General features: G+C 38.1%; 1 protein-coding gene across 2 annotated transcripts in view; it reads left to right on the top strand.

The window, feature by feature from the left end:
- The window catches only part of tspan4a (tetraspanin 4a), a 150,500-nt gene extending 133,281 nt beyond the window's left edge, over nucleotides 1-17,219 (top strand). For both annotated transcript variants that reach the window (XM_061026180.1, XM_061065896.1), the window contains 2 exons: nucleotides 12,638-12,721; nucleotides 16,499-17,219. In XM_061026180.1, the coding sequence (XP_060882163.1) occupies nucleotides 12,638-12,721; nucleotides 16,499-16,567 (153 nt within the window). In that variant the 3' untranslated portion in view covers nucleotides 16,568-17,219. The remainder of the gene's footprint in view (nucleotides 1-12,637; nucleotides 12,722-16,498) is intronic.
- Nucleotides 17,220-17,848: the final 629 nt, after the last annotated feature.

Below are 17,848 nucleotides of genomic sequence, written 5' to 3'. Positions count from 1 at the left end.
TTCATTAATATGCTAGCTACTGCTTTTACTATCTTCCTGCAATAGTTTACATACAAGCCAGCGATTAAACTCTCATCAGCTAGAAATGAGAAGTCTAAATTTGTTAACACGGAGTCAGGGAACCAGGGAAATTACTTGTTTTTTGGAAACGTGTTCCAAGAACAGAAAGCCTAATGGGCTGAGGATCTGAAGGCACATTTATAGTCATACATTATGAGATGCTAATGTGTTATGTACCACATAATTAAACATAGCATTTAAGTGATTATCTTTGATTATTTGTGAGGGTCTGCTTTGGAAAGAAGGTCCTGTGTCATTTGAGATTAATGTACAAAAATAGAAAAATGCTAAAGAGATATTATTATGTTGAGAACCAGAGTGTTGGTTAGATTTCTTTTTAAATGTTAATTTGTTACACTACAAAAGCAAATGCTCATTTCATTCAAAAATAATTTCAGCACCACAATTAACATGTCTGCTATTCTTTTGGATTTTAAAAACTGAAATAACAACCTGGCTCTGAAATGCTCCCATTCAGGAAGGCCAAAAAAACAACTAAAAACTAGGCCAGCTGTCTTTATTTGGGCCTCATAGCTGTACAGCCTTAGCAAGCAGCAGCAGGACATACTGAGAGATTTATATTCTTAATCACAGGTATTGCAATAACTATGGTCCAGGAGGACTTTACTGTTATTGCTACTTGTGTTTTGTGTTTGGCTTGTGTACTCACGTGTCATATTTTCTTAATTAGGATAGCTGCACTGTACAGAGAGATGTGTGTGTGTTTTTGCCATGCAGACTGGTTCTGTGTAGATCAACAAACTGACTTTGAACTCATGGGTACAAGGTTAACACCAATAATGTATGCTGCTTTGCTGCTGCCAAGTCAGACAAAATAAGTTCAGTTTAAAGTCATTAGTGTCATGTGGGAAAAAAGCCCCATTTGCTTGGAGGCGATGTTTGTTGCGTGAGAGTAAGCATGAAAAACCTTGACAGGGTGTGCAGAGGATTGCATCATTATAAAGAGGAAAACAGAAGCTGTATAATTTTGTCAGGTTTATTTTTAATGAATATGTAAAACTGGGTGCTACTAGAGATATTGCCAGGAAATGAGAAAATATTAAGTGACAGCTGGTATTAATTACATATTTCAGGGCTGTACAATGAAACACATATGTAGCACGTGCTACAAGTTAACTGGTCTGTGCTACAAATTATTTTAACACATCGCAAAGGTCAGATAATATGATAAAGAGAGAGAGAGAGAGAGAGATCCACCGGCCATGTTTGCGGGTAAGTACAAGTAAAGTGATAGAGTGGTTTGAATCCAGGTCTTCTGCTTGCTCCTCTCTGACTTTATGAGTAGAGCAAACAGTCCTGCATGCTTTCAGAGTGAGTGTCAGTGTTTATAACAATAGCCTATGTGCTAAAATGGTTTTGCTCTGTGCCACTTAAGCGAGTGCAGCACAAATGAGCATCTCCATCACAACGGGTCTACCTGCTGAAGCTGATGTCTTGCTGTATTAAGTCCAGTATGATTAAAAGAAGCTGCCTGTGGCTCTAACTCGTGGTCAAAGGCTCCGCTAAAGTTAAGAGTGATTAAAACAGTTTATTTCTGGAAAGTTCTTCACAATAGATGTTTCTTATTACCTCTCCTGAAAAACAGGAGAGAAACAAAACTTCAAACGACATAAGTTCAGTTAGAAGTGACTTGTAAAAACATTACATATGAGCTCATATATATAATTTTAAAACAATAAAATCTTATCTTGCCTTTCAGGTTTAGCTGCAGCTAAATCAGCCTTAGAGGACACAGCTTCATTGGAGACTCTTTACCAGCCTCAAAATTATAAACTTAAATTACTAAAATAAACTTGACTTCTGTTTATGAATGAGATAAGGACAATGTTAGTATTTTCTTCAGTATTTCAAACATTTCCCTTCATAAAATACCCTATTACTTGAAGACTATAAGCCTTGATAATAAAATGTAAGGATGTCTTTGTTAGTTTTACGTTTTTGTCCTTTGAGCTAATAAAGAAAGTGTGTATCTGAAAACACTTCTCGTCAAAGTTTGAATATGCAACATTAATGTCCTTTGCCAGTCACAACCTGTTTAAATGATAAACTGCAGTACTTGTGGTTGGTTTTAGAGATGCAACAGACATTTTACATGTTGTGCTACAAGTTTTTGTCTTGTGCTACAAGACTATCAACCTCTGAAGCACCACTGTTCTGGGGGAGAAGTTTATGTGCAGCCCTGCATTTGCGAAGAAATAGATGTTCTTCACCTTCTTTTCAGCGCTTGGCAAAATTTGCTTCACCGGATTCTTTCACTAGAGAATAATTTCCATTCCTGAATCAGAGCAAATTGTGTCCCGCATGGCAGCAAACTCCTGTTCTCTTGACACTTCTGATAAACCATTGATTAACACAAGCGTTCTTTCAGTCATTAAGCAATGCTGGAGCTGTAAAACTTCAATTGGCCTTTTTTTCTTTCAAGTACAACAGTCCAGCCGATACTTTGAAAATGAAAAACCACAGATTCATCTTCATAATTCCCTTTCTTCACAAAGTCCGAGAGGAAATTAGGCTGTCTCTCATGCTGTCTTTGAAACCCCAGTCAGGTGTCAGAGGTCTAGCTCCAATGGACAGAATCAGCTCTTCTGCCTAACGATCTCCTCTTGGCAGCTGATGCATCAAATTGTGCCTTTCTATAGCTCTTTATATCTGCCTTTGACACAGGAGAAGCCATTATTTTCATGCTAAACCACTGGGTAGTTGCAGACTCATCCTTTGTTTGGGTTTCATCAGATAAAGGTTTTAGTTCATGTGGGGGATTGATGCTCATCCTAAATCCACAATTTTGTATGGGATCCCTCAGGGCTTGATTTTAGGGCCTGTTCTCTTCACAACTTATGAGCAACAGGTCACGAGAACTTAGTCAAAGAATCTGTAGGTTGGGATAAGATCGTGGTATTGTAAAAAAAATAATAATAATAATAATAACCAAATTTAATTCCTGTATGGATGTCAAGCTGGTAATGCCCCAAAAGTCATGATAACAGAGTTTTCAACTTTGATAATATCCTAATAAGAATAAAACGTATCGATACCAGTTTTAATACCATGGCAACAAATATAATAGTCCTAAGCCCCCCAATTTAAGAAAGATCTTCTTTTTTTATTGCAAGCAAACTCCTGCACACTGTCAACATTGGCAGTGTTTCAGTACCAAACCGTTGCAAACATAATTTCGACACTGCTGTCACCTCCTGTGCTCTGTGTCTGTTTGTAAGACATAAACATAACTTTTGCAGCTTTATGAGATGCCAAAAGGAGACCTGCTGATTTGAATGGACATCAACTGCTCTCTGTCTTTTACTTCTAACTGCTTCGGGTTGAAAATCAGCCCTTTTCTTTCCTATTGATACAAAAAATCAGAGGAGATTGCAGAATTTTGAAAAATGTGGTATTAAAAATGTTGACAAAGATGATACTTGTATGTTATTACTGTTTGTCTGTATAATTATGTCTGCAACTTAAACAGCATATACTTCAGTGGACTTTTTCTAACAGTATACTTAAGAAACTGTTAAACTAATCGGGAAGTAGGCAAAACTATATTTTAATAAAGTCCATGCAACACAATGATAAATGGGCATATTCCAATTATAATAATGGTCAAATGGTGCCAACTTCTAAAGCTTATGAACAAATGGTACAAATACAGAGTAAGGCCGTGTTCACACTTGACTTCTTTTTTCAGAAAAAAACGCTGCCTTCAGCGGCTTTTGAGCGCTTATGCGTGAGTGTTCTGTAACCTTAACAACGGGATCTAGTCTGCAGTACAACCGCGCCGGAGCCGTCCAGCACAACGCATCAATTTAGCACAGAAAAGAACAAGCGGGACGGGAAGTCAGACACCGATACAACATTAAAACATCCGGTTTATTTTCAGAATAACACCCTCCATTTTGACGGTTCAGAAAAACGACCGTTTGTGTGTTTGTTTATGTGTTTATGAGGTTTTTATTGAGTTTTATACCACAAACATATTTTTACGTATTATCTCGTGCTGTCGCGAGTGAATCTGTAAAATTACCACGGAAATTGCTTTGTCTTCATACTCCAGCTGTCCGGCTGTGCTCTCCGTGCTGAAGACTGAGAACGCAGCCGGTGGGTGTTGACGGATGAGGATGCACGGTCCCATAACAGACCGGAGCGGACACACAATGCACACATATGTGGTGGAAGTTTGCCGTTTTTGGGCACAGGTAACTAGGGACGTAGGTTACTACTCGTCCTGATTGGTCAGCTGTCAGAAAGGCGCTTGACGTCACCCAGCGCTTTTCTGAAAAGTTGAATTAATTCAACTGAAAAAGGCGTCGGGCGCAGCGCTTTTTGAAAAGGCGTCCACTTTTTGAAAAGGCGTTCACTTTTTAAAAAGGCGTCAACCTTTTTCATTTTTCCATAGGCCTGTATGTAAAAAGGGCGCTGGCAGTTCAAAAAAGAAGTCAAGTGTGAACACGGCCTAAGTGTTGTTGGTGAAGGGCACTCCCAGTGTTGAAATATGAAGACAATGCTGAAGGTTTGATGAAAAAGGGCAGTCCCTTGAGTGTCCACTTGAGGCGGGCTCCAAAACCCAGGAAGCTCCATTAACACCCAAGTTAAATCGCCAATTTTAATAGCAGAATTAGATTAGATATACTTTATTGTCCCAAGGGGGAAATTTGCCTCGGGCAAAAGTGCAGAGAAACATGTTAAACATGTTTGCAACCTGTTTCAAAAAAGGTTTTGTCTGAATAGCTAATTTCTTTATTCATACACGCTGTAGAAGTGTAGACAATGACATACGTTTCGTCACTGAGAATACGTCCATATTTTATACAGTCCAAAAGCTATTGACTTACAGCTCTAGGATATGTCATCTCTCCATTGTGCTAGTTTATATCCAGGTTGTAGAGCATTTGAGCAAATTAGCAGAATTTACTGGAGCTACAGCCCTTGCCAGAGTCGGATGGCTGTGTTACACATTAGACACAACAATTAACCGGCATTGCAGGCCTGAGTTAATAAAGATATGAATTATTAATTTAACCCACAAGTAAGTCTGGTGCTGACAAACAAGGGTGAGGAAGTTTAATTGTTTAGTCGGCTAATTATGCAGATCACTAGTTTTGACAGTAATAATTTATTGGTAATCATGAACTATCATCATATCCTGTCATGTATAAGGGCATGTTACTTGAGCCAGACATTATGTTCCATACATGTGGCTATTTGACAGAAACATTTTCCTGAATCTTGTTTTTGCATTTTATGAAATAATGTAAATCTTCAGTATGCCTTGTTTTCCACTTGCAAAGGGCAAATCTTAAATATGACGGCATCATGGTGCAGTAATAGACTTGCTAGCTGAGAGCACTTCATCTTTAAATACAAACTTCTTACTCCAACAGTATTTAATATGTCCTTTCAGCTTTGGAAAGGTCAAGCTGTGGTCAAACTGCAGTGTTTTTTAATTTATACAATGAAAGCCTAACCTTTTAAAATGGCTTTCTATTATTTTTCCTTCAACAAGGCTCTTGAGGATTTTTGTCTGAATTATGCATTTATATTCTCATCAGATGATAGCCTGTTTGCCTTTATGTTGATCTGTAAATTCCATCTGCCATTCTAGTGGGAAAGATACTTTGATGCAAATTCATCTGCCTTGTTTTGTACTTTAAGCCATGTTTATCCTGCAGATCAAGGATTACGTTTGTGTGGTTCCTTTTACATTTCTCATCTCACTGCCATTTTGTTAGAATGACAGTTTGAACCATGTTTTTCACCCCTCGCTCTCCAGTCTGAAAACCAATCTTTCACCAATGCTTGTCTTCAGACTGCCATGTGATTAAAAAAAACCCAAGAATAGATTGAGAGTAATCCAGACCATTGAAATGTTGATGTTGAGATAGACACTGTGTTTTCAGTAAACATAGAGCAGGAATAAAGCCTAATCTTAACTATCATTGACAGCAGAATGTTTGTTAACTAAAAAGCTGTGTAAAAATGTTTGTCTCCTACTACAATACTAATTTTGTAACATTTGTATTTGTAGCTAGCTTAAGAACCTGACACAAAAGGACACATTAAAAGGTTTGAGACAAACACACACAGATACAGTAAAGCCAGCCAGTGTTAACAGACTATATACCAACTGTGTTTATGTTTACCTGATGTGACTTTGTTTTAAAACTACAAAACCTCTACAAAAGCATGTTGCCCCTACAGTTAAAAAGAACACCATAGATGAGATGAAGATCAACTGATCTATAAAGTGACTCCAAATGTAATTTACTCAAATACAAGGATTTATTGGGAACTCATAAAGTCAGGTTTAAAGGCCACCAACCGTACAGATTTCGGTTACTTCCATACTTTCCAATATCTCATGTTTGAAACGATAGAATTTATAATTTGTAATTTTAATGATCAACACCATAGTATCATAAAATACCAAAATTAAAATAAAACTTCAGTTCTTCAGTCCTACCCAAAGCTGCTCTGAGCAACAGCTCAGAGAGAACATTGCCAATTTTGCACAAGAATGCGCAGGAGTTTGCCTGCATGTTTTTGGTAGTTAAAAACAAGAAATAATCCATTATTGTGTGCCCAGCCTTCTAGTTTTGTTGTTGTGGTAGAAACTAAATTTTGCAAATTTAAAAATCTGGTATCATGACAACCCTAGTACTGAGTCTGTATTTCTGAAAATTCACAACCTGGTCCTTGCATTTGAATCCTATTGCTGTTATATCCTGATTTTACCTTTCAACAATTAAGATAATGCCATATTAGTTGATCTTCTCAAATATGGGGTTGGCATTGGTCAGTTACAAAGCTTTCTACTTTCTAAACTTAGGCAAATGTACCTCCTCTTCAGCCAGTCTATCATGTGGGGTCCAACAAGGTACCTTCCAAGGCCCCATTCTCGTCTCATAAACCTGCTGCATCTTTGTTAAATGATCCAGATACAAACATATCCTTCCCTGACAACACTTAGCCCTATCCCTCCACAGTGCCAAAAAACAGTTTGCTCTGAATTCACTCAAAGAATGCAAGGAAGGTTCAAAGAGCTGGATTGCTCCAACTCCAGTGGTACAGGTTGAGGCAGTAGTAAAATACGGATGATTTCATTTTCAGACAATGTCCAAATAAAATAAAAATTCTCCTTTTATTAAGTTATACACAAAAAATGACCCACGCTGTCATGTTTTAATTTGATTAAATAAAAACTATGAAAAAACAAAGAATTGGATATCTATGTGGGCATGGACACAAGTTTTCCTTCCGGCATCATTCCTCCTGCCTAGATCAGACTTAAAGTGATCCTTTTCAAAGCACTTTCAATGTAAGAGATAGGAGACCAAATCTACTGTCCCCATTCTGTGCTATCCTCGTCCTGTGCAGAAATACAGTACTTTTTCAACTTCAACCAAAGTTAACATGAGACTTTCCAGCAGTCTGAGTTAGACAATTTGAGCAGGTGTCTTCCAAAGTTACAGTTATTTTAAGTACAAATCCCTTCCCTCCAGTGCAGCTTAGTACTATCTACTAAAGGGATTTTTTTTTACCAAAAGACGTTAAATTTAGAAGATCCCCACTTGATTTGTCTGACTCAGACTACTGAAGTATCATATAGCTTCAAATAAAACTTTGGAATATATTTTTGGAAAGAATGAGGACTGTAAATTTTGCCCCTTATATCTCCCATTGGGAGGACGTAAGAAATTGTTCTCTTAAAGCCTTATTATGAAATCAATGTATCATGTAATGGCCCACTTAACACAGCTTTACATGGTGGCAGCCAGTGTTAAAATTATATGCCATCACGGTAACAAAAAATGCAAAGTGGATTCGGCAATTAAACTGCTGGGTAAGTTTGAGACAACAGGATGGGTTTAAGTAAGAACTTTTGTTAGGAATGTATTTTCATGAAGAAAAGTTACCAGGTCAATGTCAACTTTGATCACACACAGGACTCTATGTTTTTTTCTGTAAATGTTTTTGTCTTCAGCTCCGCTATGCTCTTCGTACCAAGAATATTGAACTTAAACTGGCAACCTGATAAGTTTCCCTTATCCTCCCTGACAGAAAGCCATTATGTAATGTGTTGTGCAAGCTAGATGTGCACAAATGGGTATTCAGGGTTGAATGTGGAATGAGAGCGGCATAATCTCTTCTTATATCATTAAAATTATTCTAAGCATACATTTTTTTAACCAGAATTTGAAAAATGAACCTCTTATGTTAAAGATACACTAAACCTTGATTTCTCCATAACCAAAACAAGTTGCAAATCAACCGTTTACCATTAAGAGAAGGAAGTTTTAACTAGGTCGTAGAGACTCATTTCAAAGTTGGTTCAATGCAAATTTTAATACAGACTAATCAACTCAGTTAGTCTATATAAAATGAATTAACACAGTATCCGCATGCACCTAATGGTGTGAATCCCTGACCTTTTGTTTCATAAAATAATCCAGGTCCAATTACAGGAATAAACTCATTATCTTTCCCGAGTTTTTAAATCCAAGTGTCTTTACACTTGTAAAAGAACAAGCTTGTACGCTGGTAAAGGAAATCTTTACGATTTCCTTTACCAGCAAAGGTGCAGGCTCAGGTGTCTGAAGAGAGATGGCAGTACAGCAGAAAGGGGGTAATAACAGACCAGGTCAATCTGAATCAGCAGGGGTTACTAGGAGCATCCCAGTGGGACTCAGTGGGCATTTTGAAGTCACAAGGAGTCAACACTTACCACAAACAATTTGAGCACTTCAAGATTGTAAAAAAAAAAGCAACAACACTGGACAAGAGCCTAAATGAACACCAGAACCAGATGACCTCGTACATGTCAGAGCTTTCAGTGGAAAAAGTTAAAATTTACTGAGCATTAGTCTGGACTCAAGGACAACGAAGGAGGACATTGACTGACTGTAGTTATACAAGAACACATGAGGAACCTAAATGCACTGATCAAGCTGCATAATGTGGTTGAAAACTCAGAAAAGCTCATAAGTTGGATCTTAAAGCTAAGATTAATTTCTTTAACAGCCTGATACCGTTTAAGCCTTGCAGCACTGAGATTGTGGTCCCTGTGCTGAATTTGGCTCAGAAGGGATATTGGGTTTACTTATCTGTTTTCTTCCAGATTTATGGGACACTGCAGTTGAAGTCAAACAATAAATATATGAATTTATATATTTTCAGATGCAGCTCTGCGCTGTGGGAGGGTTATAGCTGGGCAGCAGTTTGATAAATAACACTGAACTTGCTCTAAATTTTGGCCTACTGAATGACTTTCCTTATTGATCCAGTTCAGAATTAATTCACCTCGTGCTAAGAAAAATATATATCTGTCTTGTGGTCGATGTTTCAGACAGCAATGAAATGCAGAGAAGTTTGGGTTTCCCTGGCTCTGACTCAGCTATGTGACGTATGAGGTCTAAAAAGTAGCACAAACAGAGGCAAGTCTGCAGATATTAATAATTCAATTAGAGCAGCAGTGCAGCCTGCTATGATAGCACTTTTCCTTTTACTGCAGTACTACTGGGCCTGAAATTCTTTCTTTTATTTGGGGGGGAATTCCCCCCAATAAATGCTTCACGTAGGGGGGTTCAAACATACAATGAATGAGGAATTTTTAATCCGGTTATGAAACTGACTAAAATGAATACTGTTGCCTTGTATGACCTACAACGCAAATGAGACCATCAGGAGAATACTGACTATTTGTGTGTAGTTATTTTAATGCCTTTCACCATTGCAACCAGGTCAGTGTCCGAGGAGGGATTTTACAGTCTACAAGAAATACCTTTGTGTTAATTTCCATAGAAAATATTCAGTGTGTGTGACATGATTGACAGCCAGAATACAGGAGGATGTTTCTGTTTTTCATTTGAGAAAGGTACTTACACATGTACAGAAAAGATCAGGAAAATGTATACAGGACGAGGATAGCACAGAATTAGGGGGTCGCCGAAATCTGAAGAATTTAAGGTTCTAACAGCAGCTTTAACTTTGGGTCTACATGGTCCAAATTTGACCCTACATTGCATTTCTTACTCTTTTACTGCTTCACCTCAGTCATGTTTCCAATGTGTGACTGACATGCCTGGCATTATGATTAGTATGAGGAGAAGCTTGCACCAGGCAAATAACATTTGAGCAAAACATAACCAAGCTACAGTACGCGCTATATTGTCCACGTGAACACAAAGCCAAGAAAAGAAAATCCAGAAGGATTTTGTCTTCACTCTCTTTATGGGACGTTATTACTCCTCTACATATTTACATAGGGTACATGAGAGTTTTGCTGTATTAATATTCAGAATGTTGCATATGATACCTTTAGTTAAACAGCTAAAGAAACACTAAACCACATAACAATACTGTATCTAAGCATTTGTACTATGTTATATGTATGTTATATATACAGTATCATCCAATAAAGTACACCACCTGACAAAAACAAACAGCCTATAACACTGCAGAATGGCAGCTATTGGTCAATATATTTAACGTTAGCATTCACTTGCTAATAGACAAGTATTAGTTCAACATGCAGCTAAGTCACTGAGCAGTTATGGAGGAGTTTTATACAGACAGGGGTTTATTCTCAAACTTTTATTAAAATACAACACATCTTTACTGGTCAAAAACATCCTGGAACTGTCGATGACACATGATAAGCTGCCTCTGTTGTTTTGAATAAACCTAACTAATGCTTAGCATACGTTTTTTTGTGGAAGAAAGCCATGAAGGTTGTGCACTAAAGTTGGGAACAATCGCTTCACTGCCCAAAGGCGCGTTTGTAAAGGCGAGGGAGAGAGTGAGCTGGTACCTAAGCCATTCACACTGAAACCAATCTCTGAAGGGGCATAGCCAATTTGTCCTGCAACCATGCCAACATTTTCTTTTGTGACATATGTTGGGAATTTTTAACATTATTGTTAATGTGTGCAAGATTTCCTCACACATGAGGTTCCAGACTTGTAGGAATTTATTCATCTGTGCAGAAATTTTGCAATCCTATGTCTAAATTCAGGGCCTGCAGATGGTGATGTGGACAAGACATCTTACATAATTAAACACAGAGTTTGGTGCATGTATAAGTGTGTTTTTTTAAAGGTCCAAGAGCTAAAGGAACCATTTGAAATGTGGCCTCAGAGGCAATGCCATCCCAATCACTTTCAATCTCAGCTCTCACCCTCTTCTTAGAGAGCATGTTTCTCTGCTTTAAGGATTCATCTCCTATTCATGACTTTCACAAATCACCAACCCAGAAGGGCATTACTCTATGCCTTATATTAATAGTAATTATCTTTCTTTTATTTCTGCCAGTTTGGCACTACATGGCTCAGGGACGTTTTGCAGAGTTTGAGAAGAGATTTTAAAATGTGCTCTAGAAGCTGAAAATTTCTCAGGGACAAAACAAATGGGAACGCAGTGAGAGGGTGGAGATTATTTGGGTATTTTTGAGATGCCTTCAGAATGATTTCGAGCAATGTCAACATGAAAAATTCAACCCATTCTCCTGTCTAAATGATACCTGCGGCGTATGTGCTGCTCCCATAGTCACATCACTCCTGTTTGTACAGCTGAAGGGAGACAAGGACAGCTGGGACCCGCTTGAATTTTGGAAAGTTTCCCCAAAGAATATTAGGTCAGAGGAGGAGGAGGAGGAGGAGGAGGAGAATTGGGAGATTAGGATGTCCCCCGGGGGACCTTTCAACCGAGGAACATTTTCTATCACAGTCTTTTATTACAGCAAAAGAAAACTGGCTGTAAATGCTACATAGACCTATTTTTTATTCCATGGCTGTTTTGAAACTTTACTCTGATTGGTCCATTACAGCATGATAAGATCTGTTATATCTATTTCTACAAAGTAAGTTCTATCCAAGTGATCCGATTTGACAAGGAGCAATTCACATGAGCCCATACTGGGTACAAAAGCACTAAAACTTTTAGATATGTATCATCAAGAATAATCTGTTTCTTCAGACACAGCAATGATGTAGACACTGTTCCAACAGTAAATCTTTGGGATTCTTTTTTTGAGCAGGGAAAAAAAAAAAGGTCCAGCATCATGCCTGCAAAATATGAGATATGAGATGTGTAATTACATTGTTCACTATTGCAATTACAACATGAAGTACATTACATAAAGAAACAGTGCAGAGTGCATATTAGAGTGCATATTAGCTTTAGCTCCCAGTTTTTATATCTGGTGTTCCTTATGTCCCTTCTGAATCCTGAATTCAAAAAGCAATTTATTTTTCCCACTTAATTGGTTCAGATTTATGCAATGCTGATAGCTATTTTTTTGAAAAACTTGTTGTTTTACCCAGGACTCCATCCAGTAGCCAACATGTAGCAACGCGTTTATTGCTGATGCTCATATAGCAATAACAAAATCCTGCATCACCTTAGTGGCTCACTTTTTTCTGCCTTGCTTAGGGCTGCAGTAAACTATTCCGTTTCAGCTGTATCCTACATTATCAGTTATATATTTTATTGGAGTATTTATTTGATTTTACATTTATTTGTTAATGTTTGGTCCTTTTGTGTTTTTTGTATGTTTTCACAGCCATGCTACGAGCGGGTGAAGGACTGGCTTAATGAGAACCTAGTAGCACTTTGGATCTTCGCTCTATGCACAGCACTTACTCAGGTAATTACAGCTTTTAAGTTGTGTGAATTATTTCTTAAGACTGAGTCATTAACGTGTTCTTGATATCTGCAGCCTCAGACGGAGGCTCTTACTGTGTGATGAATACACCTAATACTCCCGGTGTCCTTTGCATTAAGAGCTGAATGCAGGATTTCTGTAGACAGCAGGAGCCCATATAAGCCTCTCGTGTTACCCCTGAAGACCACATAGGACGGTTTGACTTTCCATAAAATTCTTTTCTCTGCTTTTCAGCCGAGGGTTACGTGATGTGCCTCCACAATCTGGAAGGAGAAATATCACACGAGTGCCCCTGTGATGCTGCAGGCTCATTTTACATTCTCAGTGCCCTTTGTGAAAATCCTACATGCTGCAAAGTGAAAACCAGAAAGACTTATCTCAAATATCTGATATGTGCCAGATGACTCACAGTGTTACACAATACAAAGATTCAGAAAATTAGGCATTGTTCTCAGGCAAAAAGAACAAATGAAGGCATGTTTATGTAACTTCTTATTACTGAGAAATGACACATTCCTCCTTATACAAATTAGAAGCTAACTCAATGTCTAGTTTTAAATATTAATGGGGTTTACTAATGCAGTCTTCACCTCTGCTGACCAATGTTAGCCTATTTAGTCTAAATTTCTGCCGCGGTTTTCTCACAAGAAGTGGCTTTACGGCACTATAGTTCACTCACAAGCCTTCAGCTAAAATAGAAGAGTCAGCCCATCTGAGTACTGTATGATCCAATAGCTGATGCCAAGAGATGGAGGAGGATGGTGACAGGTAAAGCTAAGGGAAAAAAAGAGTGAGTGACCGAGCAAGAAGCCAGACTAGAGTAAAATTGGACCCTTCAATCGAAATGGTTCTTCTCAAATCTTTGCCAGTGTTCAATCAAGATGTGCTACCTTGTGGAAAAATGCTGCCATAGAATGAAACAATAGCAGAGGCTATCCGTATCCCCTTTCAAATAATGCTTCCATTACAGCATCACTTAAAAACAAACGACTTGCTGTATTTGCACTTAAGGAAACAGGAAGCATGTTTTAATACTCAATAATAAAACCTTCATTTAAGATTATAGAGGAAGCATTTAGCGATAGACGAAAAGCCCCTTTCGGCACCCTCTGATTGTAAACAAATGTATGCTGTCTAAAAAGTGGAGGCATAACTGCACCTCGGTGACCATCAGTGGGCGCCAAGCACACAGACAAAGGACGAGTCAGAGAAAATACGGACATATTCTTGTTTAAGTGAAATAATACCTTCATGCCTTAAAAATTTAAAATCTACATCATTTAAGAAAAAAAGGAATAGAGAGTTTGTACTACACTGCCATTCTTCAGCCCTCTGAAGTTAATTTATAAATAATAGGTCTCATAGATACGGGGAACTGAAAAAATCAGAAGGATTTCAAGACACTGTATAGACTGTCATGCTGCACCAAAAGGTGAAGAAACTGAGGTACGCAATGATGTTTCACTTAAGGTTTCCTGGTCATGAAGTGTTGAGGAACTTCCTGGAGATGTAACATCACGTACAGATACACCAAAGTTTCTACAGAATCATGATGACAATCAGTTATGAATAATGATAAAACAGGTGAAGTGCAGTAGTTGAATTATTCTGACTCTCTTACTCTATGTTAAACTATGTTAAGAGTTCTCATACTATTACTGTAAAGCACTGAAACAAACTGATGCGACTGTTTCAGTTAAATAAAACGATAACTGCTTCCTTACTCTGTTCTTGTAAATTGAAGCAGGGACATCCATTTGTTCACATACAACCGCTGTTTTTGTGTTATTGTGTTCCAGGTTGTTTATGTGGAGATATCAGTTTATTGTGCAACAACAATTTATCCTTTCAGTCTCCGTCTTCAGTAATGTGTTTACCTTAAGATCACAGGGCAGAGACCATCAGGGTTCTTTCTCTTGCTCACCGCAGAATTAGGGTAGATGAGCCAGCATGCAAGCTGAACAGCGACATCTACAGGCGCGGAGGTTGTTGTGATTACTGGAATTTAAGAGAAATAAAGGGACGAGAAAATCGATAGAGTACAGTAAGAACAATTTTCATTTCATTGTCAAGTCAATCTTCAGTAAACCTTGTTTTCCTCTTGCAAAGGGCAGATCTTACATTTGATGCTACGTATTTATAGACTTTGGAGCTGAGAGCACTTCATCCTTTAAGACAAACCTCTTACTTCGATTTTTGCAACAACATATCATTTGTCCATTCAGCAGTGAAAAGGTCGAGCTGAGGTCAAATTGCAGACGTTTTCAATTTAAAAAATGAAAGACGTAACCTTTCAAATGTCTTTCAATTATTTTCCCTAAAACCAGACTCTGCACAAAACATTGAAAGATTTCTCAGGATTATGCATACATCCATCCTTCAGCTGACAGCTTGTTGGCCTTCACGTACGCCTGTGAACTCCTTCGTGTGAAATACGTGCTGACAGCAGATTGTGCCTCCTAGTTTTGTATTTTGATTCTTGTTTACCTTGCAGATCAAGGATGTAGTTGGCACTGTTAGTCAGAAACAAACATTTTATAAATGATGGAAGCATAACCTACAAAAGCTTCCCTACTGTTTGTAGTAAGTCAACCACTGGCTTGTATTAAAGAGCAATAACAATGGTTTAATACTGTTGCATTAGTTTGTAAATTTGTTGGATCTTTAATTATACTGCTGTTGCTGTTTTAATAATACAGGTAACAATTTAATTTTTTATGTGTATTTTGTGCTTTTGTATTTTAAATGATTTAATTTCCTTTTATAGACCCTTTGGACTACTAACAAATAATTATTACACTGAATTTTATGTTCCTAATTAAATCAGCTTTTTAACAATTGCTTTTATTCCATCTGAATGGATTTGATTCTGGGGGGGGGGGGTTAAGTGTGGGATGATTTAATTCGCCCAAGTCGAGCACTTTAAGGGTCTTTGTCCAGCAATGGCTACAGAAACAATGCAGTTCAACACTGGCAAATATTACAACAACTTCAGCTGTATGTTGTGGCTGCGTTCGATTACTCTCAGTTGAAAACAGTTTAACTTTAGGAACATGGCAGCACTAACAGAAGAAACTAATCTATCTTTTCAAGAGTAGAATGTCCAATTCTAGAGCTTCTGCTCATTCCCGGTCATGATTCCTTTACAATGATTTATCTTTTCTTTGTGAAATCTGCTTGAATAAAATAAAATACTGACCTCACAGAGAAATGTTTAAATAGACCTAACAGTCACTACTAAGGGAAGTGTAAGTGTTGTGAAAAAAATGTCGTAACCTAGCAACAGCACGCGCTGACTTTAAGGGCTCAGATATTGAGGCCATGGGGATTCCAAAAGCAAAAAAAAATTTAATGGACACATGCCCTGTTTTTGAAAAGTGATACATAAATAAAACTGTGCTGCCTTTGATTCTTCTATGTTAATCTTTTGGTACATTTCTAAATAATTTCATCCCTCTTTTGCACTTTAAAATAAAAGTTGTTCAACCAGAAGAACTCACAAGTTCACACATGCCAATCTGTGCAGTCTTTTATAAATGAACAGCCCAGATTGGATGGTGTGGAGCCTTATCCTATTGTTATCCAAGAAATAAAAGTAATGAGATTTGGATGTAATGGTATGAGAAAATTAGTCCTTTTGGCATTTACTGTCAAACAGATGTACATTACTATACAGAGAATGAGACAAAGAGCTCCTCTTTGATGAACATCATTCTGAACCTGTTAACGGCTGATCTGTTTCCTGTGTTTTTTGTGCAGATCCTGGGGCTGGTCTTCTCCATGACGATGTTCTGTCAGTCAGTGAAAGTAGAGACCTTTTACGCCTAGCGGTCGACCTCGCTGCCCTTCAGCACACTTGGATTGTTTATCATTAAAGAGGGACAGATATAGACCAACCCTCCTCCTCCTCTTCTGCCTCCTCCTCAAACAGACTCTTCTTTCCGACGCTTGTCCTCTCTGTGACATTCCCTCTCGGATGTCGCCTGTTCACAGTTTTCTGCTAACTATCAACAAGCACAGTGTCAGTGTAATACCTGAGTTGGTTTCTATGGTTTGCTCTGTGTAAAAGCTAATTTCTGTGATACATTTTATGAAGCAGTATTATGAAACGTGTATAAAAAAAAAGTGTAACCCCCCTTTTTTAATATGTGTTTTGTTTTAAATTATTTTATGGTTTGTATGTGTTTATGAAAATGCGAGCTATAGTTAGGAAGGTGCACAGTGTGAAGTGCTGCAAGTGCATGTCTCCTGCCATGGTGTGTATTAAATGTTTTGGCTCGACTTAAAAAAAGGACATGTCATCTTGTCATTTCTCAACTGGAAACGCTGAAAGGTTTCATGTGTAATCCTGCTTTATTTATTCCTGTCACCCAGCATGACAAACAGGAGGGACTGGGGGGAGATTTTCAAGGAACCAGCACGTCAAATTGTTTAGGGTGTGAAACATGCTGGAGTCATTAAAACATTTTGTGACATTTGACTAATTTGGCTTTAATGAGATAAATCTGATGAAATTAACCGCTTTGGGCTTTCATGCATGTGCATTTTCCACTACATTGATTTGCATGGGTGATGCAAACTACAATAAAAAGATCCTGTTGGAAGACACTTCATGAATAAGTAGCAGGATCCTCCAGACTGGCCTGGGGCGATTACCCCCTAGCAGCAATCACAGCTCAAATGACAAAGATTCATCTGTAGTCTTTGAAGCCTCCTCTGGCCCTTTTGTGACTCTTTAAATTCTTCCTTTTTCTTCCCACCTTGGGCCGTCAAGAATAATCCAGGCTATAAGTACACCAGAGACACACTTTGATTAAATAGTCCCATAGGAGAAGTGCTTTAAGAGGAGCTTTTATTTTTGCAGTATTCAGAAGTTCAAGTACTGCAGGTGCTGGAACTTCTTCTGCATTTGTAAAGGTTTTTTCTTCCTCTGCTTCTTTTCTTTCTTACTTGAAAAAAATTGGAACTGAGAGAGCAAAAGTCCCAGAGCAATCAAAACTGGGGGTACGTTTCAAGTCTCCCCCTGAGGTCAACAGCCAAATATATTACACAGATCAGTCAGGAGGTGGAGCTATGACAGGAAACTCTACATCTTCTGCTCCTGGTGCA

Source organism: Labrus mixtus, chromosome 1, assembly GCF_963584025.1.
Source record: "Labrus mixtus chromosome 1, fLabMix1.1, whole genome shotgun sequence".
In the NCBI taxonomy this organism is placed as follows: domain Eukaryota; kingdom Metazoa; phylum Chordata; class Actinopteri; order Labriformes; family Labridae; genus Labrus; species Labrus mixtus.
This window is presented reverse-complemented; position numbering and strand designations above follow the sequence as displayed.